The sequence below is a fragment of the Dendroctonus ponderosae genome, unplaced genomic scaffold (assembly GCF_020466585.1).
Source record: "Dendroctonus ponderosae isolate FM_Combo_2020 unplaced genomic scaffold, Dpon_F_20191213v2 Dpon_F_20191213_1, whole genome shotgun sequence".
NCBI lineage: Eukaryota > Metazoa > Arthropoda > Insecta > Coleoptera > Curculionidae > Dendroctonus > Dendroctonus ponderosae.
Genome location: NW_026017110.1, coordinates 20611136 through 20635274, shown reverse-complemented (window position 1 = coordinate 20635274; position 24139 = coordinate 20611136). Strand labels below are relative to the sequence as shown.

Below are 24139 nucleotides of genomic sequence, written 5' to 3'. Positions count from 1 at the left end.
TGGGACCTCCACAACCAGTACGTAAAAACGAACTGCTAGGTCTCAGCAGGCAAAAAATAAGGAGGATAGTGGCCTTTTTAACAGGACACGCCCCCTGCAAAAAACACCTCTTCAGGATGGGACTGAGCGATCAACGGACCTGCAGGGGTTGCGAATTAGAGGACGAAACTAACTGCATGTTATGTGTCACTGCACGTCATATGCAACAGGTAGAGGAAGACTCCTGGGAGGGGATGAAATTCCACCACACCAGATCATGCGAACTCCCCTCAAGACTCTTCTGGAATTCATTGAATATACAGGGATAATGAGGGAGTAAAAGTACGAGGGCACAATAGGACAGAAATGACCGCGGTGCGAGGCCAAACACCACCTCGGCGGTGAGGAAAGGGTTTTAGTGGGTAAACAGCTTAGCTGGAGCCCCACACATACCAGAGCGACAGACCACCAGCTCTGGGAGTGCATAAAAGAGCATTTCCCAAACCTCACCGGAAAAAAAAACGAGGAAAAGACAAAATGTAGGTGCATAAACAGACAGGGGTGCAGAGCTAGAATAGGACAGAAGTAACAATAGACACTTATAATTTTGAATTAGTGGAGCGTTTCACATATCTAGGAGCTACAATTGCAGCCGATAACTATGTCACAGAGAAAATAAAAGATATAATTCAAGGCGCAAATCGATGTCTGTTTTAACTTTCTCTCTAACTCTCAACTAAAACTCTCTAAACAACTTTTTCAAGTCCAAAGCATCTCAAGAACCTCAAAGGTGAGAGTCTATAACAGCATTATAAGACCAATAATCTCTTATGGATGCGAGGCAAACAATAACTAAGGCTAATGAAGAAAAACTTAGGCGTTTCGAAAGAAAAATGTTTGGTCCCCACCACGACCCTAATTGCAACCAGTATCGCATCAGGTCAAATAAATTAAGTCCTAGCGCCTAAGATGCCCGTAGCATGTCGATAGACTACGAGATGTTAGACTGACGGGACTGGTATGGGGGGAGAGACCGTCGAGAAAAAGGCCACGCCAGAGGTAGAAAGACAACATCAAAGCAGATCTCACAAAAATGAGTACCCCCCTGGACACGAACCTTTTGGAGATCCGGGAGGCTTGGAGGAGCGTAGGGCAGTCAGCCAAGACCCACCATGGGTTGTAGTGCTAACTTGTATTGTATTGTAATGTTAACAAATGACAAAAATAGTTTTAAAATTTATTTGCGATTTCAATATACAACGGAAACTTGCTTATCTTTAGGTATTGGATACGTTATCGATCAAACAATATAAGTATTGGGCATGTACAAAGATTGTATTTGAAAAATAAGGAAAATCCAATATTCACGAAAAGAAACTCTATACCATAATTTTCACATGGTGATTCTGTCACAATTTAAGTCAAAGTATATACACAATTAAATAATTTACCTTAAACTTAATATTACTTCTGAGGTAACGAGCTTGACGACGTAACCTTTTTGCTATGTTTCACTTTTTTTACGTAGGCCTCAACCAGCTGCCTAATTTTGTGGGGGTTTATTTCTCCAGATTTATTGTGACATATCTGCAAAAAAATACACAAAAAATAATAAAGCGGGAGCTATGATAATTATGAATTAAAAATTACATTTGCCTTCAAATTTCATTTAAATGTTACATGTATATTTCCAGAGGGTGATTTAGTTCTCAACTGTCTTTTTTAAATGTAAAATTATCAGTAACTATTTTACAAACGGCTTTATATTAATAACTTATATTTTGTGACCAACGCCTAGTTTGCATACTGTTTCATTTGCACATCTTTATAAATATCGAATGATAAAAATATATTTTTCTTATTGCAAATCCAATCATGGGATTACGTTGCACATGAATATGCAGGTGAAAATTCGACAAACTTACTTTTGGGACAGCTCGTCTCATGATGTCTTTATACTCGTCCTTAGTGATTTTTTTCTTATTGTAGAACGGCTTCAAAACGAGTTTCACTTCTTCCACAACACGTTCTTGCCTGTTCAGCTTTTTAAGGAACTGAAAGATTACAATGATCGTATAAGCTTGTTTATATGCTTTACAATTCGACATCAAAATGCAAAAAAAAATTGAAGAACTGAAATGAAATGATTTTTGCGGCATCTAACTAATGTCATTTGGGGTGTATTTAGTAAAAGATATAAATATCCATCAACTGGAAGTCGAACAAAAATTAATGGCATCATCAAAGAGAACACATACATCGGTTAACACCAAACTTACGTACATAAAGCGAAGTTTTAAGAGAAATACGAGCATCGATAGCGAGCTCGATCCTGACAAGTTCAAGTTCAAACTGTACTAGGGTAAAGACATCAGCATTAAACATTTACATCAACAAAAGAACTGAAAAGATCGGAACAGGAAAATGAGTCGAATTCAACAGAAATCATATTTCCCGGTGGTAGAGCAACAGCATGAGATCGATAAATGATCACATAAAAAAATTATCAATAGGAAAAGTCTAGGAGCCGGAGGAAGTTCTGTAGTTGTTTTGGTAAGAACAACTACTGAAAAACAGCCCAAGAAATTTAAGGCAAATATTAACCCACTTAATGACACGGGATATAAATAACCACAATTAACAAAATAATGAAAAAACTAAATCGGACGGAAGTCAAAAACTCTAATGTATAAAAGTGGTTCAAAGAGAGCGGTTGCAGAGCACTCAGTATATTATAATACGGTAAAGTATAAACATTATGAACTGTTTCTCCTTCTGAACAAGCTGGGTTTAGAGCTGGACTATCCGTCATCGATATATTCGTAATGATACAAGCCCTAGATAATGAAATCGCTACTCACCATAACAAATTATGTGTATACATTATTTTAAATCTTACCAAGGCATACGATACCGTACTTCTGAAAAATATGGAAAGTTTTAGATGGACGAACCCTTTTAAACGCCACCCAAGAGCTATACAAAAATGTAACGTACAAACCCGATTAAGATCTTAAACCGAAACGTTTGAAGTACTGAACGAACTAAATTGTCATGGTCCAAGATCTGCAGAACTTAACAGAAAATAAGTAACTCGTTAGTTATTTGATGAATACGATGAGACTTCAATCATCCAAGGCAACCAAGCCAAAACAACAAATATCAGTTTTTGAGAACAGAAAGAACTAAAATAGATAACGTCAGATGCAAATGCGAAATATGCAAGAAAAGAAAGTTACTTACGAATAGAAAAGAACCACATACAACACCGTTATAAAGACACACCTTATAGGACTCATATACAGGGTGGCCATTTTCTGACTCTTTGTATGGGTAACTTCTACATTTTTAAAGATAAAGAATCCGTTAAATGGGCAAAATCGGGCAGAACTCTATTCCTTACCGTTTTCAATCAATTTTCAATCATTACCGTTTTCAAAATTTAGGTACCCGACTTGGTTCCTGAAATATCCTGAAAAGACAAGAAATCATCACTTTTTTAATTATCATTTATTACGTAAGTAAGTTAAAACTGCCCTTAGTACAACTTTTTGCGTTGAATCCAATAAACTAGCATTCCTTATCATAGTCAACTTGATTTACGAGATAAAAAATAAACTTATGGTTTTTTAAATGGTAATCATAGTTGGCTGTGGGCCTTTTAAAATCCTTATTTTTTTCTGAATTTAACAATATAATTGTTTGTATGTTTTTCTCCTTTTGTTTCCGTAAAACTTCAAAAGAAGATAAAAACTGTGTAGTAGGCTACGGAAACAAGAACTGTATTATTACACAAAGCACAAAACAATAATGAATCGTTTAAATTAAATGTTCAAATTGACTCGTTTACGTCGAGGCATTTTTTGGCATCTTCACATTCAACTCGTGAGTTGGGTGAAGGTGCACTATCATGCTGAAAATATGCCAATTTTCGATACGATGCTAACGGAAAACTATTCAACATGACTTCAAGTTCATTTGGTAAAAAATGTAAATATCTTTCAATTTTAAATTGTGATTATAAAAGAATAGACCAATAATTTTATCACTAAAAATGCCTCACCATACATTCACAAAAAAAAACACGTTGATCTCGCCTTTTTTCAATTAGATGACGATTTTCATTAGCCCAGTAAACATGATTGTATCTGTTAATTATTTCATTTTTGTTTTGTGCTTTGTGTGATAATATAGTTCTTGTTTCCATAGCCTATTACACATTTTTTATCTTCTTTTGAAGTTTTGCGCCAACAAAAGGAGAAAAACATACAAACAGTTATATCGTTAAATTCAGAAAAAAATAAGGATTTTAAATGGCCCACAGCCAACTATGATTACCATTTAAAAAAACATAAGCTTGTTTTTTATCTCGTAAATCAAGTTGCCTATGACAACGAGTGCTAGTTTATTGAATTCAACGCAAAAGACAATTTTAACTTTATTTTTAATTTAATCAGTTTACGAATTATATGATAATTAAAAAAGTATTGATTTCTTGCCTTTTCAGCATATTTCAGGAACTAAGTCGGGTACCTAAATTTTGAAAACGGTAATGAATAGGCAATCGAAATTCCAATTTTGCCCATTTAACGGATTCTCTATGTTTAAAAATGTAGAAGTTACCCATACAAAGATTCAGAAAATGGCCACCCTGTATATCTCTTTTAATCCCATACTAACCTTATCTTTCACTTGCATTTCCACTGCAGAGTTGGGTAAGTCCTCCAATATTTTTAAACTGTCTTCATCCACTTTAATACCGACATGTTTGCTCAACGGCTTGGCAGGAACTGGCTTCTTGCTTGCAACCTTCTTGCTCGTCTTTTTGCTATAACTTGGAGAACCAAACAAGTTGTCAAACGTATTTTGAGCTTTTTTGATTGATCGCTTCGGCTTGGCAGACGGTTTGACTTTCGAAGTCGCACTAACGGGCTCAGAGGGCGGCTCAAAGAGATCCTCATAGTCACTGGATCCAGGTGAATATGGAGAATCCATATCCGGATTAGCATCATCCGCAGTATTGCCGTTTTGCTGTTTGGAGCCCTTCTTGTTGTTCGAACCTTTTAACTGCATAGGTTTAATCGGAGTGGATTTAACTGCAGCTTTGGTCGGAAGTATTTTTACTGGACTTGATTTAATTTGGTTTGGCAGTACGATTCTTTGTGGGATAGTGGCAGCTGGCGTTACTGCAGAACTTAACATGCCTATTCTTGAAATAGTAATAGTGCTGGATACAGGGGCTGGGGATATGATTGATGTTTGTATTGAACTGAATGGAACAGTTTGCGCTATTGGCTTGGGAATTGATGGTTGAATCAGCTGATTCAAAGACACCCCGATCCGATCAACTGGCGACTTACCCTCAGTAATGTCTTTATTGCCACTTTGTGAATCTGCAGGCTGAACATCCGGCATAGGCGGTGTTAGCGACTTAATTGCATCAGGAGTTTTCTCAGACTTTTCCAGATCTAAATTTTCCAGGGGGCCTTGAAGCTTTTCCTCTTCGTGGATTTCACATTGAACATTACAAGGTTCAGGAGTAGGCGACCTACTTTTTGTTGGCTCAAAAGGATCATAAGCATCTGGAGAACTGGGCGGCGAAGTAGGAGGTTCTTCAGGAGGAGTATTTGGTCCTTTATGTGAACTATTATTGAGGTCGTCCTGAGCCTCCTCTTCAATGGTCTCCAAAGGATCATGAAGAGGATTGTTTATTGCACGCAGTTGTGGAGCTTTCGGAAGCAAAGCGAATTTAACGCCCGGTTCGGGTGGTGTTTTTGGACCCATCGTATAATTAAGAGTCTCTTCAGGGCTAGCAACTTGTTGAGATGAATCGCAAATATTATTTTGAATATCTCGGACGTCATTTTCATTATTATCACTATCACTAAGAACTATTACATCTTTAGGGGAGGAGACAATTTCTTGAAAGGGAGATCTCTCTAAATCGATAATTGCTACAGGTTTTACTCCTGTCAGATCCTTCTTATTTTTATTTTTCTTTTCCTTAGTTTTCTTTGGCCGTTCTGACGATGCGTCTTTCCTTTTTCTATTTTCACGAGTACTTATATCTCTAGTTTCATTTTCATTATTAAAACTAACACTTACTAAAATGTTATCGCCTGATGCAAATACTTCTTTAGACGGGGGAGGCGTTCGCTCCCTTTCCCTACGTCTCCTTTTGGTTGGAGAGTCATCTTTTCTCCTCCGCTCTCTACCTCGCTTTTCCTTCTTCTTTTTAGCAGTATCATTGTTTACAATTACCGTAAGATTCTGATTACGCAATGCGTTGGAACTATCAGTTTTAGGTGGTGTCCATGATGGAGAAACCACACGTACAGGTGGAGTAAGAGATCTAGATAAAGATGGTGTCCATTCCCTGTGTTCTCGCCTTGGACTAACAGACCGAGACTGCCCTGAATGTACTCGCCTTCGACTGTGACTGCGCCGCTGCCGCTTCTTATTCTTGTCTTTAGATTTCTTTTGTCGGTTGTTTTTGCTGGTAGAAACCTTCCGTTTTTTTGCTTTAGAGCTGTTTCTTTGCCTATCGCGTGACCTACTTCTAGATCGAGCCTTCCTCTTTACAGCTTTATCTTTTGCTTTAGAAAGCGATCGTCGTTTCGACAGTGACCTTCGACTTTTGGGCGGGGTTTTTGTTTTAGACACGGATCGGGACCGTCTTCTAGTTGCTGGACTAGGTGCTCGAATTGGAGATGGAGTCTGTCTGGTTCTCAACGGTGACTTATGCTTTAAAGGAGGTGTATACGATCGGCTTCTCGATCGTGATGAAACTTGGCGCAAATCTCGACCGAATTCATCTTTGGGATGAGGTCTCGGTTTTTCAGCGATTATAGCTCGAACATTGTATCGCTCAAGTTCCTTGCGTTTCTCCTTCTTTTTTCTTGTTTCCTTTTCCCGTTCGGTAAGATCGGGAGTTCTTGTGCGGGAACGAGCCCGCAAAGACTCCTTGGACCTGTCTTTATCTCTATCTCTATAATTTCTTTCCTTGGTGCTTTTGGTCAATTTCTTGAACGTTTCTTTGTGAACATTTTCTTTGTTGGCACTCGCTTCTGTAGATGTACTTTCTTTGACTTTCTCCTTTTTCTTCTTCTTTACGTCTTTCTCACTCTTTTTCTCATTTTTGGCTTTGTCCTTTTTAGGTTTCCGCTCAGGCGCCTCTTTACTATGTTCGACGGCTTTCTCCTTGTTTTTGTCTACAATTTCGCCTTCCTCGAAGTCTTCAGGTCTGGTAAATTCTAGTTCCGACTCTTTGGCATTAATCTCCAAAGCATCTCCATCGGAAATTGTTTTTAATTCATGGGATTCGTCAAAATCGTTCCGATCATCATCAGATATCATTTCTGTATCAAGGCCTTCAAGACCTTCTCTAGATTTATCGACTCGTTCGTCTAATACAGGGGTATAACTTCGATCCTCTTCACTTAAAATGTCTTCTGTCATATCTTTTATGTCCTCTATAGCAAAGGAGTTCTTCTTTTTCACTATGGTTTCATCTTCGGAATCGCTATACAAGCCGCCAAGATTCCACGATTCCGACGAAACTTTTTGAAGTCGCGGATCTGAACCAGTTTTTTCGACTGTAACTCTTTGAGGCGAGTCTGGCAATGATGTTGATTCATCTGTTATTGGATCAACCGCATCCGAAATATAATTTATATTTCCAGTTTGAATTTCACTAGAAGATGGCATGGATATATCTGTGGTTAATGCCACGGATTTACTTTGTCTAGAATAAATACTAAAGTTTGGGCATCCATCATCCGAATCATCATCATCATAATTCCTCTTCTCTAGATTATTAATGGAAGTATCACCAGAAGTTCTTTCAGCCGTTGAACTATTTACCTTATTGATATCGTCAGCAGGCGGAATTGGTATATTATTTAGACTTGAAAATTCTTGTAAATGCGGACCATTTGTATCACCCGATTTTCCGATAGTTATTGCAGTTTCCGGTGGCCCTCCAATAGAGGAAGCGCTTATTTGGGTCTTGCTAAGGACCGCTTGGCTTGGCGCAGGGGGAACAGACGTAGAACTAGTTTCGCCTGAGCTTTTATTCCAAGTCAGCGAAGGCTGATATTGTTTAATGCCTAGTGCAAATTCTTTCTGAAGCTGATCATAACCTGAAGCAATTTCCCTTTGAAGATCATCGTAACCTGAAGCAAGATCTCTCTGAAGTTGTTCATATCCTAAACTGATATTTTGGGAATCCAGTGAGTCCTGAGTAGTTGCTTCCTCTGGACTACCTGTAGGGTTACCCGGACTATAAGTCGGTTGATCCGGAACATGAAGCGGTGGAGCTGGACTATAGGTTGGTTGTCCCGGATTGTAACTTGGACCTGGACTATAGATTGACCGAGTTGGACTAGACGTCGGTTGACCAGGACTATAAGCCAGTGCATGCACAATACCTACAGTAGATGTAACCGAATCATCAAAACCCTTTTCAGTGTCAATGACCATTCCTGATTCAGAGTCATTATCTTCATCGGTGTTAGCGTTGGAAACTTGACTTTGAGTTACTGGAGATGTCGGAGGTCTAAATTCGTCGTCTCTGGTTGTAGTCACGGTTTCACTTTCCATATCTCCATATATGTCAACATCATTGTCACTTACTGGAGTACTGTTTCCAGTAGTTTGCTTTTCTTTTTCTTCTTCTTGCAATATTTCCGCTTCAGTCAATGTTCTACGGGTATAATCTTGGGGTATGTCATTAGGCTGCCCTCGACCATGGAAATAATTACCATTTCCCTGGCCGACATTTCCAGATTGCCCATACCTGCCTTGATAATAGTTGGAATTATTTTGCCAATTTCTGTTGTTGGAAAAATTACGGTTATGGTTGGGTCTGTAGCCTGAATAATTCCGGCCATGCCAAGGAGTTTGTTTAACAGAATAGGAATTAAAATCTGGCTTAGTTGGAATATAACTAGTTAAACCTGGTTCCTTGTTCTTGACTACGATGTTCACTTTTCCTGATGAATCCACCGACATTATTGAGTTTTTTGACAGTAACTCTTCTTGTGATCTCAAAATGCTATCTAGGAGATCGGTGGAACTGGACACTGTGGAATTATCGACAAGTGCCGCTTTTCTTCGAGTAACTCTCCTCAGACCAGCCATGGGGTTTTGGATTCTTCTGGTTAACAAGCTGTGAACTCCACCAGCTTCATTTTCATTAAAAATACCCTCGTCCTCTGACTGTGAAAAGTATTCTAATTGATCGTGTCTACCAAATAGATGCAGATGAGTAATTCCAGATTGAAAACGAACATGACCCATACTGTTACCAGTGTTTCCCGAAACTCTAACGTCTGGTAATAATTGACCCACATTTTTAGGAACGCACATGCCCAATTGGCCAGCTAAACGTTTCTTAACAGAGGATTCTTTCGATGACGAGGACAGTTTCTGATTCCGTCGTTTCCCAGTTTTCCGTTTATACCTTCGTTTTCTAGAAGATACCTTCCACTGCACGGGTACTGCTTCTCCATGATCGTTCAGAATCCACACTGTACGACAGCTCTTCCTTCTACCTGATTTTTTTGTAGATTTTTTTGTTCGACTAGTTCGGGTTCTTGAGCCGCGACTGCCAGACGTTGAAGGCACGTTGGGATCTCGAGGTTGGCTTCTCAAATTAGCCTCTTCACGAGTTCGCTGGCTTCTTCTGATATTTTCTATTTGATTGCGTTCTCGTTCTGTCCGTCTAGTACGTGTCATCCTCCTGTAAGTAAAAAACAGAATGCTTAGTGAAAAAAAATCTATAGTACACTACTGCCTCACCTGCACCATTAGTCCAAAATAAAAACAAATGGTAAAGTAAAGAGTGCTACGTTTACCATAAATTAAAAATGTTTTGTTCTAAAATTGGAATCAATCTATAGAGCTTAATAGTTTTTGAACCATAAGTGCTTGCTCTGTCTCGGAGAATCCTTTCAACACATCGTGCATATTTTGATCAAACTAGTTATAACTTTAACTTTAACCTGAATAGGAGGAAGCGTGTGAATCTTTGTACCTACATTACTAATTGAATTATTTTAATTTTGAATTTGCTCTATAATTTAGTGAATCTGAAGTTAGTATTGCAAATACACTTAAAATACGCACCCTAAAAAACATTACTCATAAAACAGTAAGTTATTTTTAAGTACACTTTTAACAAATACGTCATCTACCATGCATGTTTGACAACATCCTAAATAATTTAACCAATGGATAAGTAGGTACCTAATAAAACTTATATTTTGCATAAACGTGCTAACAACACCTCATCGACCCAGAGTGTTATAAAATTAATGCAAACTTTTCTTTTTGCCCTTTTAAGCATATTTAACTGAAACCACTTTTATAGATAATTGATTGCATAAATTAATTAACCCAAATTATCTTGAATGTGCAGTTGAATCCGGGCAGAGTAGGGCCATATAACGTTATCAAAATACACAAGATGTTCAAATCACAACAAAAAATTATAGCTTTTCTTAGATATCTTGTATAAGTAAAATTGCAAATCATTCTCAATTTATAGCATAATTAAAGGTTTTCTAGCTTTACGCTGCAGTTAATAAATAAACCAATCAATGAAAAATCATATTGAAATTTTAATGTTAATTAAAAATATATATTGTGTAGTGGTTGTAACTAATATGAAAACTTCAGTTTCCTTATCATTTGAAAATCACTAAATATTGGTAAATATTGCATGCAATTTTTTGAAACTTGCGTTCTTGAAAAATATAATAACAATTAACAGATAAATCGGACATAAAAATATTAAACGATTCACTTGGATAGTTTGGATTAGCGGAAGGTGTGCCATTGTCATGGCTTTTTAAATATCATTAATTGTAAGTCTCGAGCATATATCAGTTTAATTAATAACATGTTAAAACACAACAAATTATCTATTATGTATAAAAAAATATTAAAAACAATGCAATCACCTAAATGGTGCTGGTTGCCCTTGTGCTGAAGAACTACCAACGTAATTCGATCCTTCCTCATTAAGCCAAATGCCAACTTCATTCAAATTCATATGTACTCTTTCCAAGGATCTGCATTGACTACAATACCATGAACCTTCAGGAACTTCAGCGAGTGGAGGCTCTAGACAATACAGATGGAATCCGAGATCGCATCCTGAGATTGAAAAAAAAAACATATAACCATAAAAAGTGTGAACAGTTTTAGTGGGATATGAAACGTTAAAACAAGCTTTGCTTTGTCAATATCGAATACGTTCGAAAACCAAGGATTAAAGCTTTGAGATACAGTGTTAAAAATTGTATACTAAATAAACTATGAGATTTTGGTTGAAATCGTCTGACACATTTTAAAACATATGCATCCATTTTTTACAAAACTTGCACACTCCGTAAACAATTTTCTCAACACTTGACAGACACAATATATCATCTGATCTGCTGAGCTGAGCAAAACTTTTAATCAAAAATTCTGAAAATAAAATTCCGTATTTTGAGCGCAGAAATACTTGAATGTAATAAATGGAGAACAGTTGTTTGTCGGAAAGATTTTAGACTTCGAATCAGAAAACAATGAAAATTTAAATTCGTACACAGAAAATTGCAGAGTTGACTCCGGAAAAAATGTTCCTTGATGTTAACCCCGAGAAACCTCTCTGAATAAGCATTAAATTACAATGTATTCTATTAAATGGAATGGAGTTATATAGTGTTTGCCCTTATTCGAAGATTAAAATAATTCATACAAATCCGGTCAATGCGCGAATTGTTCAAGGTTCCTGTTGTGAATTTTTTCATGTATTTTTAGGGTTTGTCTTCGATTGATAACCGTTGAAAAATATAAATAAACAATACATTGAAATTACCGTCACAAAGAAGCATTCGGTCTTCGTCACCACTTGATCCACAAATTTCGCAAAATGTTGGATCTTCAATAATGTTGACAGATTCATCTTGAAGTACAGGTTTCTCAATTGGAATCTTTCTTAGGAATTTACCATTTAAAAACTTGTTAACAGTGATTGAGCTAGAATAGCGTTAATTTATTTATTTAATTCTCTGAAACCATCTAAAAGCTTACTGATATTCTTTTCTGTCAACGGGGCAAGTGTTCATATTTTTCGACCATTCTTGCAGACATTCCAAACAAAAAGTGTGTTCACAGTTCTCTGGTATCCCTACCTGAAATATATGTTCTTTCAGTACGTTTGTGCTAAAATAATAGGAGATTCCTGGTTACCTCTTGCAGTTGGAATGAAAGAAGACAAATTGGACATTTTTCTGAGAGTCCATCACTAGAGTCGGACTCAATAACTTTTTCTTGAGATGGTACCGAAGAGCTTGCGCCTTTTTCCACCAAAGACAATGTCTTGAAATAAAAATATATACATTTTATTGGAGATAAATGACGCCGTACACTATGATTTTTGATTTGCAAATCTATTTGATACATAGGCCTACATTTGCCTACCTCTTCAGAAATATCGCTTTTCCATTCATCGGTCTCATCAGAGTCTGACAATACTAAAGGGTTCCTCACTCTTCTTGGCACAACCAAGTCACTGTCTGATTCACTTACTAGAATTGTCTCGCGTGGTCCCCTTCGCTTTTTAAAGACTGGCCTTAGGTCATCGTCACTTGAAAAGTCAGAATCACTTTCCAACATCTGCAAGAATCACAGGTGAATTAGTAATACAAATTAAATTGGATTTCAGGATTAGTTTTAGTTTTAGGAGTTTAGTTGCGTTGCTACAAAAAGTTTCATGCATCTATTGATATGCATACTAAGTTTAAAATGTTTACCGTCATGTTACTTGCGATCTGCAGAGTGGTCAGCTTCCTGGGATAATTTAATTGGCAAATGTAAACATGCATTATTTCCATCCTGGAACAGAGCTTGAAGAAATGATAGCACTGTTCCAGAATGGAAAGTTCCAAGATCTAGGGGCTTATGTGGGAGCTTCAGTATAAGTAAGAAGAGATGTTGCGAAAACAGGGGAAAACAGGAGAAAACAACAGAGAAAAGTAGCCGAACTCATGTTCAACATTGTTGGAAAACATGTAAATAACTCAGAACATTTGGAAATGCAAGTGGTGAGATCTAATTAGCAATAAAAAGTAGTCATAAGTATTAGGTGAAAATCGTTTAATCAATAAACACTTACCCCAGCTTTTTTTCTTCGAAAAAACATTTTGAACCACTGATGTAGTTCGTCAATTGCAAGCTGTAGCTGTTGCCTGATGCAGTCCTTGCGACATGAGGATGTTAGAAGGGCCGTATCATCTGCAAAGAGTGCCAGGGTCGTATTGGCCATAGAGAAAGTAAAATTTTACTTACTCTATGGTATTGGCAGGTCTTGGGATGTCGCTTGTGTATATGTTGTATAGCAAGGGGGAGAGCACTGCTCCTTGCGATACTCCTGCCTCCGTGCTTCTGGTCTTTTTCTTTCAATCGATCATCATGACTAAATTTACGGTAGCAACACTGTACAACTATTTTTTCTTCCAGTCATCTGACATCATTGTGCAACCTTCGTAGCATCCGTAGAAAATGATGTGACAAACGACAGGTCTATAATTTCCTCCTTTTGCCACAGACTACATACTAGCCACAAAATATCTCCCCTAGGGGGTATGTTCTGTGGGCCCTGCCTTTTACATAGTGAAGCTTTGCGACGTCCGCTTGTTTTTCAAGCAGATCGTGTTTTATTCTAACGAGAAAAAATGGGTCGAATGCACGCTCCTGGGTACGTACATTTACAAGTCGAAGCGAAATCCTTCACATAATCAACTTTTTCCTCTTTATAAAAAGTCCGTAAATAAAATATCTCAAGAAGACCGATTGCAGGTTATATCTCCGCGTGGATACTAGTAACATGTTCATTTCATCACTTGAAATCAATCATATGTGATTTGGGTATTTTTCCTACTTTCAGTAAGGGTATTGCCCAATCAGCCCTCCCATACAGACGTAGTGTCCCAACATGGCTCAAGATAACTTCAGAAGAAGTAAAGGACCATATCATGAAGTTGGGCAAGAAAGGCCTTACCCCTTCTCAAATCGGTAAGGGCTGGAGTTGAACTTAATAAATTGATATGCAAACCATCAGAAGAAAAGTATCGAGGAATTAAGTGACTTCTAATAATTGTTCAGATTAACGACTATTTTAACGTCTGTAATTTAAATTTCTTTATTTTTACTGCAATTTTTTAGCTAAATTGAAAATTTCTTAGGTAAATAATACCTACATTAAAAGTATAACTGTGCACATAAATGGCTTAATTTTTATACATAGGTGTAATACGCATGTGTAAATCCTAAGTCCGTGTAAGAAAATTTGCGATTTAGTTGCCTTAATAAATCTTTGCTCTCCGTTAAAATTCCGTTTTTTCATTTCTGTTAAAGTTAAAATATGTTGCCGATTTAGAATTTTGCAAATCCCATTTTGTGCTTATCTTGAAACATTGTACTGCCTCTGTGAGAAATACGTTGGAACTTTACGTTTTCGTCCGTTTCGTTAGAGCTAGAACGGAGTTCTCTTTGAACATGTTCCAAAATATCCATAACCCAATTACCTAATAACTTCGTGCTGTGTGAAATCCTCACCAATTTGGTTTAACAATCCAGTATCATCCGTTAGTTTTTTGTCGATGTCTTCTAATGTTTCTCTATGCTTCCACGCATAAAATAGGTGTTCTTCATACCAACCATCAACTTGTTCCTCAATAAGTTTACTCCATTACTTTTAATTATTATATAAGTTGGGGTGACACATTTTTCCAAGCCCCAGCCACTTCAATGTTAATTGAACTAACAATCAAATTAACATGTTTCACACTACTTTTTTTTTAAGTCTATCCTCACTTTCGGAAGACATTTTCTATAATGCAACTTAATCGCTTGATGGGTTGCACTAATGGTGTTACATTAGGTGCCGCAAATATTGTAACAATTTGTCATCTGAAGATAAATCTTCTATGTGCCTTGGTGCATTTTCTAAATTTAGGAGAGCCTTTGCATATATATTCAGCTCTGTCATTGTTTTCCATCGGAACCAAATCTGTGTAGAACCAACCATTTAAAAAAAATCTTGGTAATCCATGCTTTCGTTTGGCGTTATGTATTGCGTATGTCATCGGTAACTTTTCATTTTCGAAAAAACGAGGTTTTCCAGATCTACCTATCGCTAACAATTTCATTTTGAGTCAAGTCTCTTGTTAATTTACTCTTCGCTCATTTTTCTACTTGGGGTTGAAGCCTCATGTTGATCAGGTAGTCCCTTTTGAGGGAGTAATTTTCAAAAAAGGCCAGTGATGGCTGCATTATAGATTTGTTGCAGCAACTGCATTTTGCGGACTTTGTTTCGAAGCAGTTCTTTGAATGGCTCTTCAGTTCCCTCGTCACTGGATAATTTTGTCGCCTGTGATGGATAGTTGCCGAATGCCATATCGGATTTTAAATTTATGAAGCCACCGCGAAGCACTCCCTTTAAATTTCTGTTATCGCCGATTATAAACAATTGAGTTTTCCCCCCTAAAATTTTATCGTAGCATTGGAGGTGAAGTATCTGCCTCGACCCGCACTTTTCAGATAAACGATTCTCCATTCTCCACCTAAAAGTTTTAAACTGATATACTAAGTTTGAGTCAATTAAATTTATAAGCCCACCAAAATGCATTCAAATTCAAAAAAATTAAAATGCCGATACATATACCAAGTTTATATTACGTTTGGCGAATTGTTTCGAGAGCGTCCATAAAATATTTGCATTTATGGGGGGAAATATGGAAAAAACCTAAGCAATAAATTTTGAAAACAAATTTTTTTTTTAAAGCACAGTTAATGAAGCCTGATATCTGGCGAAACTATAATACCCTGTATGTATTACACGGAGCTCCGATCTATATTTACAAATTTTCACAACTTTTATTGGTATGAGCAAACGTTGCTTTTAAAAGCGTACTGATGCTTAACTCTTAACTGTAATTTTTCTTTGCAGGTGTAATTTTGAGGGATTCTTACGGAGTGGCTCAAGTCCGTTTTGTAAGCGGAAACAAAATCCTGCGCTTGATGAAAGCTATGGGTTTGGCACCTGACCTGCCAGAAGACCTTTATTACCTCATCAAGAAAGCTGTTGCGATCAGGAAGCATTTGGAAAGAAGCCGAAAGGATAAGGACGGCAAATTCCGCCTAATTTTAGTCGAGTCCCGAATTCATCGATTGGCGAGGTACTACAAAAAAAAGAATGTCCTTGCAGCCAACTGGAAGTATGAGTCTTCGACTGCGTCGGCACTTGTCGCCTAAATAAGATGTCGTAATTTTTTTTCATGTCTTGAAAAAGATTATCACAAAATAAATTTGAGTCAGGTACTCGTGTTCTTTTTTTTCTCGTTGTAATTTATGCTCCTGGTCCCTAGAATGCAAACAATTGAAAAGGCTGCAGTTCTTTCAAAATAAAAAAGCACATTCTTGTGTATTGTATTTTAAACTGTATGCTCACAAATGCTAAAATGTTGAGGTTAAAATAATTTTGTAATCAAACTATATTTTTGCCCTGCTTTTATTTCGCATCTCCTCGACACGTTTTGCGAGCTGTGAACTTTTCTCGTCGGAAACGCTGTCGAAAAAAGCCAAGGCACCATCACAGTCATTGTTGATATCTGAAAGATAATTAAATTGCCCCCTAAATATTGTAAATATTTCATTTTCAAAAGATAATTACCATAAATATCAATTATACTATTATGTATAACATCAATGTCCACGTAACTATGTTTCAACCGACTACTGGCATTGGCTAGGCATTGAAGTGGTTCAAGTTTCCGTTCTTCAGCCCATCTAGCACATCTTTTTTCCAATAATCTGTCAATAGGACGGGTCATATTCTACAAAGTTTCTATGAAATTGCCTGTTTATTGTAACTTTGTGACTGTTCTTACAAGTAAAGCGTTCCTTAACGCGTTTTGCTGTCCATTTTCAGCAAGTGCAGCGATCAATCCCAACTGGGCAGCTGCAGATCCATGCACAGCCTCCGTCGCTTTCAATAGTCTATCTAACACAGCAGAGTTTTGCTCTTTGGAAACTGCTTTTAAAATTTCAAGTTGAAAAGGTGTGCATTTGTATTTTTGGGACAACTCTATGTATCGTTCTACAGCTTTGCCTGTTTGACCACTGAAAATTAGGTAAATACAGTATTATAGACATTTGGTAAGTTTTACTGTAATTTGATGCCATCGAACAGTTAAACAATATTGAAAATATGTTGGGTAAATGACGTTTTTAAAAAAATAGTTTCAAGCGATGTCTTAATATTTTTTTGTATACATAATATAAATGTCGAGTAATTCACCCACGTTTTCAAACAAATTTCTATTAGAGGCCCGAGAGTAACATTACATGCAACACATAAACCATTTTTCATAAGAAGTGCGAACATCTCTTCTACTTGTTCCTCAGTCTTGCAAGCCTTTAGTAATGCCCTGCAATTTCTCTGAATAGCTTGAATATTACCGGCTTGCTTGCTAAAATAATAAAACCAGGCTAACCATAAAACACAATCCCTTAGATTAGATAGACAACTTACGATTTAGAACTTTGTTCGTTGATAATCGACACGCCCTCATTAAATCTGTTATTCTCTACTAAAAGCTTGACTAGATCTATAATTTTATAGTTATCCAATTTAAAGTCAGGATGTGAAAGTTTCAATTCGTCATATAAATTGATGGCTTCATCTAATTGTTCTCCAACGATGTAACTATGCATTATCGCGCTTTTCATTCCGGCAGATTCCGAATATCTAACAATTGATCATATCCATTAGTTCAACATTTTTGAAGATTTATTTAAAATAACCAACCCAGATTGCCGGAAAAGCTCTCTTAGTTCTTTCACTCTTTGAACCTTTCCGTTGCCGGCATGTAGCTGGATCAACTTGCGAAGAACACCTCGGATTTCCATATTTTTTTCACGTAATTCTATTAAATGACATTCCAACTCATCCAAGTTCATGTTTTTCTAAACACAAGCAAAGTAATTCGTGTTACTTGATACATAGGAATTATTTCAGTTCCGTCAGTTCAGAAAATTATTTTGATCTGATGATGGTTTAAAAATCGAAAGGCATAGCAAAAGAAATTATTTATAATAATGTATTATAAAGAATAACTTACCGGGTGAATAATCGAAGAGGAATCTGGGAGATTTAGAGCCAAGTCTACTAGAGAAGCAATAATAGAATCAAACTCTTTTTGTACGGTAGTGGTGATAAATGGTTTGCAGATATCTTGGAGGGTATAGGCTGACTGATTCGTGACCTTAAGCCGCTGCTTTCTTATCAGCTGTAATAATTATTGGTTACACCAGAAGTAAATTACTACCGCTTCGCACACACGTTTTACCTTCATTAAAGCCAGGTAATGCGAAAAATATGCTGTGGTCATCCCAAGTTTTACTATTTGAATTAGAAAGCTTCCAACTAAATCTTGTTCCACTTGATTAGACTCACAATACCTCGCCAACAGTACTAAAACGGACGAGGAGTCTTTGGTAGATGACCAAGATTTTGCCAGCAACCGCAAAAACCCTTCTCGAGATATATTAACATTGTAAAGGCTACCTAAAACATAATATTCAATGTTTCACCAAAACATTTTTCCTGATTAATGCATACATAACTCAGCTGCCATCTTAGTCTCATTCTGTTTTAATAAAACCACCAATAAAGGACTCAATATTTGATGTACAGTAAATCCCACGTTTTCCAATTTTAACAGAAGCAATTTGCAATTCGATAAGTCGCAATTCGGCAGTACATAAAATTCTAGCGTGTCGGCGTCTAGGTTTACGTTAAACTCCTTGATGCGCGTTAATGTGGAAAATATTCCTGAAATTGCAACAATAATTCGGTCTAAGCACCAAGCTTTGTGAAAAACTAAAGTTTATTGGAATGCAACTAAAATTTTAGTAATTATTTAAAGGTAATACAAACATTTACCAATCTCGCCATTAGTTCTACCATTTTCCACAAGAAGCGGCCAAAAATAGTGCGGCCTAACAAAATCCAAATTTTTTAAAAGAGCCCAAGCTTGCTTTTCGTACTTGAACTTTAGGGCCAACTCCGATAAACTCTCCATAATACATGGATTCATCTCTTTTTCTGATATATTTTTCGCTAACGATATAATAGTAGCAATGTCCTACAAAATACTTCATATGACTACTTAGTAAAAGTTGCAACCAGCTGTGGATTGACTTGCACAGCATATCTTTATTATCTATAGAGCGACATACAGGGTGATCCGTCTTATTTTCTTAATTTCAAATGCGAAGTTGCCGCGCTGCTGTATTTAGATATTGTGAAAAGGTACTATTTTTTACAGGGTGTGCGATTTCTCAGATCTTTTTATGAAAAAAGTCTCTAAACAGTCATGGCCGATAATTTCAAATAAGGAAAATGAATGTTTTTATTTTTATCTTGAAAACCCAGCAAAATACGACGATGATTCACGATACAAATAAGTTGTATTTTTGGTTTCTTCATCTAAAGAAATATAACGCACCTCAAATCAGCCGCTCATTACCAAGAACGTTGTAAAATTTAAAAAAAAATTACGAATATATTTGAATGATCTTTTAAGTAAAAATATTATTTCCTGCGTCTTGGAATCGATACATTGCCGGACCTGTTTATCGGAAATTTCTTTGTTACAGAACACGTTAAATCATTCCCTTAAATATATAGGGTGATTCAAAATTGGCGTCATTCCTTTTAAGGGTATATAGGGGCCCACTTAGAAAGTACGAGAAAAATATTCAAAAACTTTTTTCCGAAAATTTCAAGAAGATATTAACAGTTGAAGATCGAATTTCAACTTTGTTATTAACCATTATTTTGAAAAGATCCCACGTTTGATTACGAAAAATTACGATCTATTTTTCAAATTACGAACATTTTTGATATTAAAAAAGTATTCTTCTACAATTTTTTGATGAAAAGTCAAAGCGGCAATGATGTTTTTTCTCATTAACAGATAGTTACAGGTAGCCTTTTTTTTACAAACTTCTTGTTGGATATTTCGCCTCAAAAATTGTTGTCTTTAAGAAAGACATAATTTCCTCACGTCTTTTATTAGATTGATAAATAGTGCTCCTATATATTTATTATTTATTTATCTCCTATTTATCAATCTGTAATAAAAGACGTGAGAAAATTCTGTCAAACATTTTTTGAGCCGAAATACCCAATAAGGAGTTCGTAAAACAATGAATCCGCCTCAACAATATAGAACTTATCTAGACAGCCTTTGTCAAACTGTGGCTTATTTTGAAGCTCCTTATCCTTATATCACTTTATTATCCTTATTTTGTAGTTATTTTTGTATAACCTTTTTGTTTTTTACTTTTGAATGCCTGATATATTTTTTTATAATATTGCGTACATTACATTTTATTTGTTATTACTATTCAATTTGTTGTTACCATTTCGTGTGTGCTTGCGTTTGCCGTTTTTTATATAATTTATTATTATTCGCAATTCATACAATTGAAGCATTGTATCTACGTGAATTCCAATTACATTCCATATCATCTAGTTTTAATAGAGTTCAACTGGAGACACTTAACACAATAATAAATACACTTACATATAATTTCAGTATATTTTACTTACAATCTCAGAGTGAAGCATTTCTTTAAGCAACGACCACCCAAAAGACACATTAGGACGTAGCCCTACAAACTGCGCATAAATATTCATAGCTGCTACAGGTTGATCCATGTGTATCAAATGTATACAAAGTCTCTCAACATCAATTTGAAATGTTCTGCTAATTGGAACATGACTGTAAAAGCCTTTGATCTAGAATATTACAACTGTATTATTAGTCAGGTAAAACAAAAGTTTACTCCACGAACTTCAGCCAGCCACGATTCAAGACCATTAAGTCCCATTTCCTCAATGAAGCTTAGTAGCTGGTCTCCGGTTAATTGAATAGGGTAGATTTCTACTGCCTTTTTAAATTCCATATAATTACCACGCCTAATCAACCCTTTAAATATTGCTAGTTTAACGTCATTATTTTCGAAAATCTGTGCACTTCTCAGCGTGCTCAGTACGGTATGAGCTGACTTCAATCCTCTAAAGTTAACACATTAGCATAAATATCGGCGAAATGAATACAACTTGCCCTTGAATAACATGCCCCAAAACTAGATGTTTTACAATGTCACCATCTAGACCAATATTCTGCTGTTTCATTAACTCCAGAATTTTGAACATATCGCTCATTGCACCGACTTCACTCGCATTTTCAAACAATAATTTATACGTATCCACATCGCTGGACCATTTTCCCAATAGCTCTTCGCATGGAACCAAGTGTTTATTTTCAGTGCAAGTTTTGATGTATCTATTCAACACGTCGATTGTTACTTTATTAACTTGTGTCATGTCTTCGTATAGTTTTTGGCACAGAGCATTTCTCTGATCGCAAGATGAATCTACCACACTTGATCCACATAGTTCCAGCAATAGTTTAGCTTGTTCAGAATTAAGCTTATCTAAAACAAGTTCTGATATTATAGACACTAAGCTAATACTTTAGCATCAATTTCTGAGTTCTGAAAAGGACCTGTGGCTTCAGGATCCTTACTGAACATACAGTGAGATTCTTTATATAATTAACGGAAGTTTTCTTCGTATAATTAAGGGAAATAAGCAATTTCTCACAATTTTTTGGAGTTATAAAACATATTAATAATCGTTCACTAATAATTAATTAAATCTGCAAAAGTTCACCGTTCACAAGTAAGGGACCAACATCATTACTTACCAAATTCAATTGTAGGATAAACATTTATGAGTTGTTTGAGGTAAAACACCTTGCCAGTATTCACGTATTGAATTAAATCTTCAACGTTAAATCTTTTCTTGTCGGATATGCCATTTGGACTGGGATAATTCTTAACCGCCTGACTAAAACACCTATAGTACCTAATATATATCAATATTTCGTTTATTGACTTCTTATAGGAAAATTATAAACGGGTAGATTGCTTATAGGTAAGTAAACGGCTATTTCTTATGGAGAATTGAACAAAATGTATCCCTTTTCTTGCTGAAAATATTTCAGGTGTCTAGGAGGTATTTCCAATATATTTTTAAAGATGTGTTGAGTCTGTGGGAAATTAATGAGATTTGCATTTTTTGCAAAAATAGCTAAACTCAGCAACTTGAATGTTGATACGCGACTTTTCAACATATGGTTGGTGCTGTTGTTTCTCCCGCGTACAAACTGTAATTTTCCTAATTCATCAGCAGTCAGTGGCTGTTTTCCTTTCAATTATTGGAACTCGAAAAGGAAATTCCATGAACCGTGAGCATTTAAGTAAAACAATTCAGTGATAATAAACACAGATTAGTGTTAGTGTTAATAAAAAAACTCTACAAGTTTAGTTTTTGTCTAATATTGGCCACGATCTTGATTGAATGACCTTTATAACATTCTCGAAAACCCTTAGATTTTGTTTATTAAAATACATTAACATCATTATACAGTGTGACTGAAAAAGACGCAGAGGCTAGACAAAGTTGGGAATAAATTCGTTGTAATAAAATGTAAAATTTTAACAAAAAGTGACGATATAATTTTTTGTACATCCTGTATATTTGCATTCTACATCAGCAGAATGAGATTTCAAAATAAGTTGAAATGTCTTTTGCTATCTTATTGAAAAATAGTAAATTTCAATGAGTGAAACGTGGTTGAAAACCGCAATTTGGCCAAAAATACTATTAAGAAAAGTTGTTAATTTAAATATTGTCTAGGTATAAGGTGTTAACTTCGAACACGAGGTCGTAATAAACTAGGAAAATACTAAATTTGCTTCGGTTCGAACTGCTTTTTTGTGGCAAAGTATCTGTAACTTATAAGAAATGTTTTTTTTGCTACGAAAATACGGCCACACATAAATTGTCTATAAAATATAATTTTGCTTTCCTCCATCTTAGACCTTTGCCATGCTCCTAAAGAAAGTATAAAGCAAAATCATTGTCTTCTAATCAATTTTATCACCCATTGATTGTAGTTCAAACCCCCGAATTAGCCAATGGCTTACAAACTCATACTATTCTGTTCAGTAACAATAATAAGGGTCATTAAAATGTATTTTTTGTTTTGAATAGACGCCCACTCCACAATGAAATTCTATTTGTAAAATGTCCTGTTGCGTCGCTACTTCGCTATTTTTGAGCATCATCGGTATGATGGCAGGTTTTAAGAGTGCAAAATAAGATAACGACTTTTTATTCGTTATTTGAACACATGAAGAAACTCCACTAAGTAAAGTCGGTACTAACAAGACATATAAGGTGAACATATTGTTATCTTCGAACACGAGGGCCTGATAAATTATTATTATTAAAAATTACCCTTCGTATATTTTATAGAAATAGCATCGACACATGTTTAATTCCTGATATATAGCCATTGCAAGTTTTAAATTGTGTCAGTTATAATGTATTGAATTTGCCTTAACAAGGGGGCTTTTGTGAAAGACAAGAGGATTTAAGCAATGGCACTGAATAAAAATAAACCAAAACTAAAATATATGCCAAGCTATGCAGCAGAATTTGAATTAAAAATTTTCAATTCGTAAAAATAATTCAAACTTACCTATTTAATCTATGGTAAAGTACTGAAACACTCACTGTGGGACTACGGTAATTTTTAAAGCTATTCGACCGTAAATACTGTACGAAAGCATTATTTATTCTTTGCATTTCGAAATTGTGTTCAAAATATTTTGTATTTACTTTTAACCTTCAATCTTTTTCCAGGTTAGTTTGGAGTGACAGACAGATCATCTAAATGTGGTTTTACCAAAGAGAAATCAAACACATTATTATGACCATAGATTAACTAAGTATAGATAGAGCGATTCATTCATAAACGACCGAATATATTTTGCCCCACCGTTTGAAGATGTGGGCATGGGACGGAAGACGGGAAAGAGTGGGGAGTGTGTAGAGCCGATACCCAAACCACAGACTACATACTATTGACCATAGATAAAGACAAGTATAGATAGCCCACTCTCTCGCACTTTGTTGGACCCGCGCTAACCTGCTGCCATCTATTAACGCAAAGGCACAGCT

General features: G+C 36.0%; 3 protein-coding genes across 7 annotated transcripts in view; 1 reads left to right on the top strand and 2 right to left on the bottom strand.

Moving 5' to 3' along the window:
• LOC109546334 (PHD and RING finger domain-containing protein 1) overlaps window positions 1-13503 on the bottom strand; it is a 28678-nt gene extending 15175 nt beyond the window's left edge. Inside the window, exons 1-10 of one of the 3 annotated variants that reach the window (XM_048661774.1) lie at window positions 13321-13503; window positions 13148-13266; window positions 12454-12648; window positions 12223-12351; window positions 12064-12164; window positions 11849-12009; window positions 10944-11139; window positions 4660-9721; window positions 1905-2033; window positions 1204-1566 (exon numbers count right to left, since the gene is read on the bottom strand). In XM_048661774.1, the coding sequence (XP_048517731.1) occupies window positions 1444-1566; window positions 1905-2033; window positions 4660-9721; window positions 10944-11139; window positions 11849-12009; window positions 12064-12164; window positions 12223-12351; window positions 12454-12648; window positions 13148-13174 (6123 nt within the window). In that variant the 5' untranslated portion in view covers window positions 13175-13266; window positions 13321-13503 and the 3' untranslated portion in view covers window positions 1204-1443. The other 2 variants (XM_048661773.1, XM_048661772.1) reach the window with 2 other exon arrangements.
• Window positions 13504-13569: 66 nt separating this feature from the next.
• LOC109546338 (40S ribosomal protein S13) lies at window positions 13570-16367 on the top strand. Its single transcript, XM_048661783.1, has 3 exons — window positions 13570-13729; window positions 13919-14046; window positions 15983-16367. Exons 1-3 carry the CDS (start codon window positions 13707-13709, stop codon window positions 16285-16287), a joined length of 456 nt encoding a protein of 151 aa, XP_048517740.1. The 5' UTR covers window positions 13570-13706; the 3' UTR covers window positions 16288-16367.
• Window positions 16368-16449: 82 nt separating this feature from the next.
• On the bottom strand, window positions 16450-24132 carry LOC109546337 (leucine-rich PPR motif-containing protein, mitochondrial). Of its 3 annotated transcripts, none has more exons than XM_048661775.1 (15): window positions 23658-24132; window positions 21816-21976; window positions 21171-21543; window positions 20899-21121; window positions 20654-20842; window positions 18980-19181; window positions 18656-18868; window positions 18384-18601; window positions 18156-18323; window positions 17843-18000; window positions 17567-17782; window positions 17337-17504; window positions 16923-17154; window positions 16706-16868; window positions 16450-16643 (listed from the first exon to the last, which is right to left on the bottom strand). In XM_048661775.1, the coding sequence occupies exons 1-15, from the start codon at window positions 23762-23764 to the stop codon at window positions 16525-16527; spliced, it is 2910 nt and encodes a 969-aa protein (XP_048517732.1). In that variant the 5' UTR covers window positions 23765-24132; the 3' UTR covers window positions 16450-16524. The 3 variants fall into 3 exon arrangements, with proteins under 3 accessions (XP_048517732.1, XP_048517733.1, XP_048517734.1); XM_048661776.1 differs by having other exon boundaries at window positions 21816-21967; XM_048661777.1 differs by lacking the exons at window positions 18384-18601; window positions 18656-18868; window positions 18980-19181.
• Between the last annotated feature and the right edge of the window lie 7 nt (window positions 24133-24139).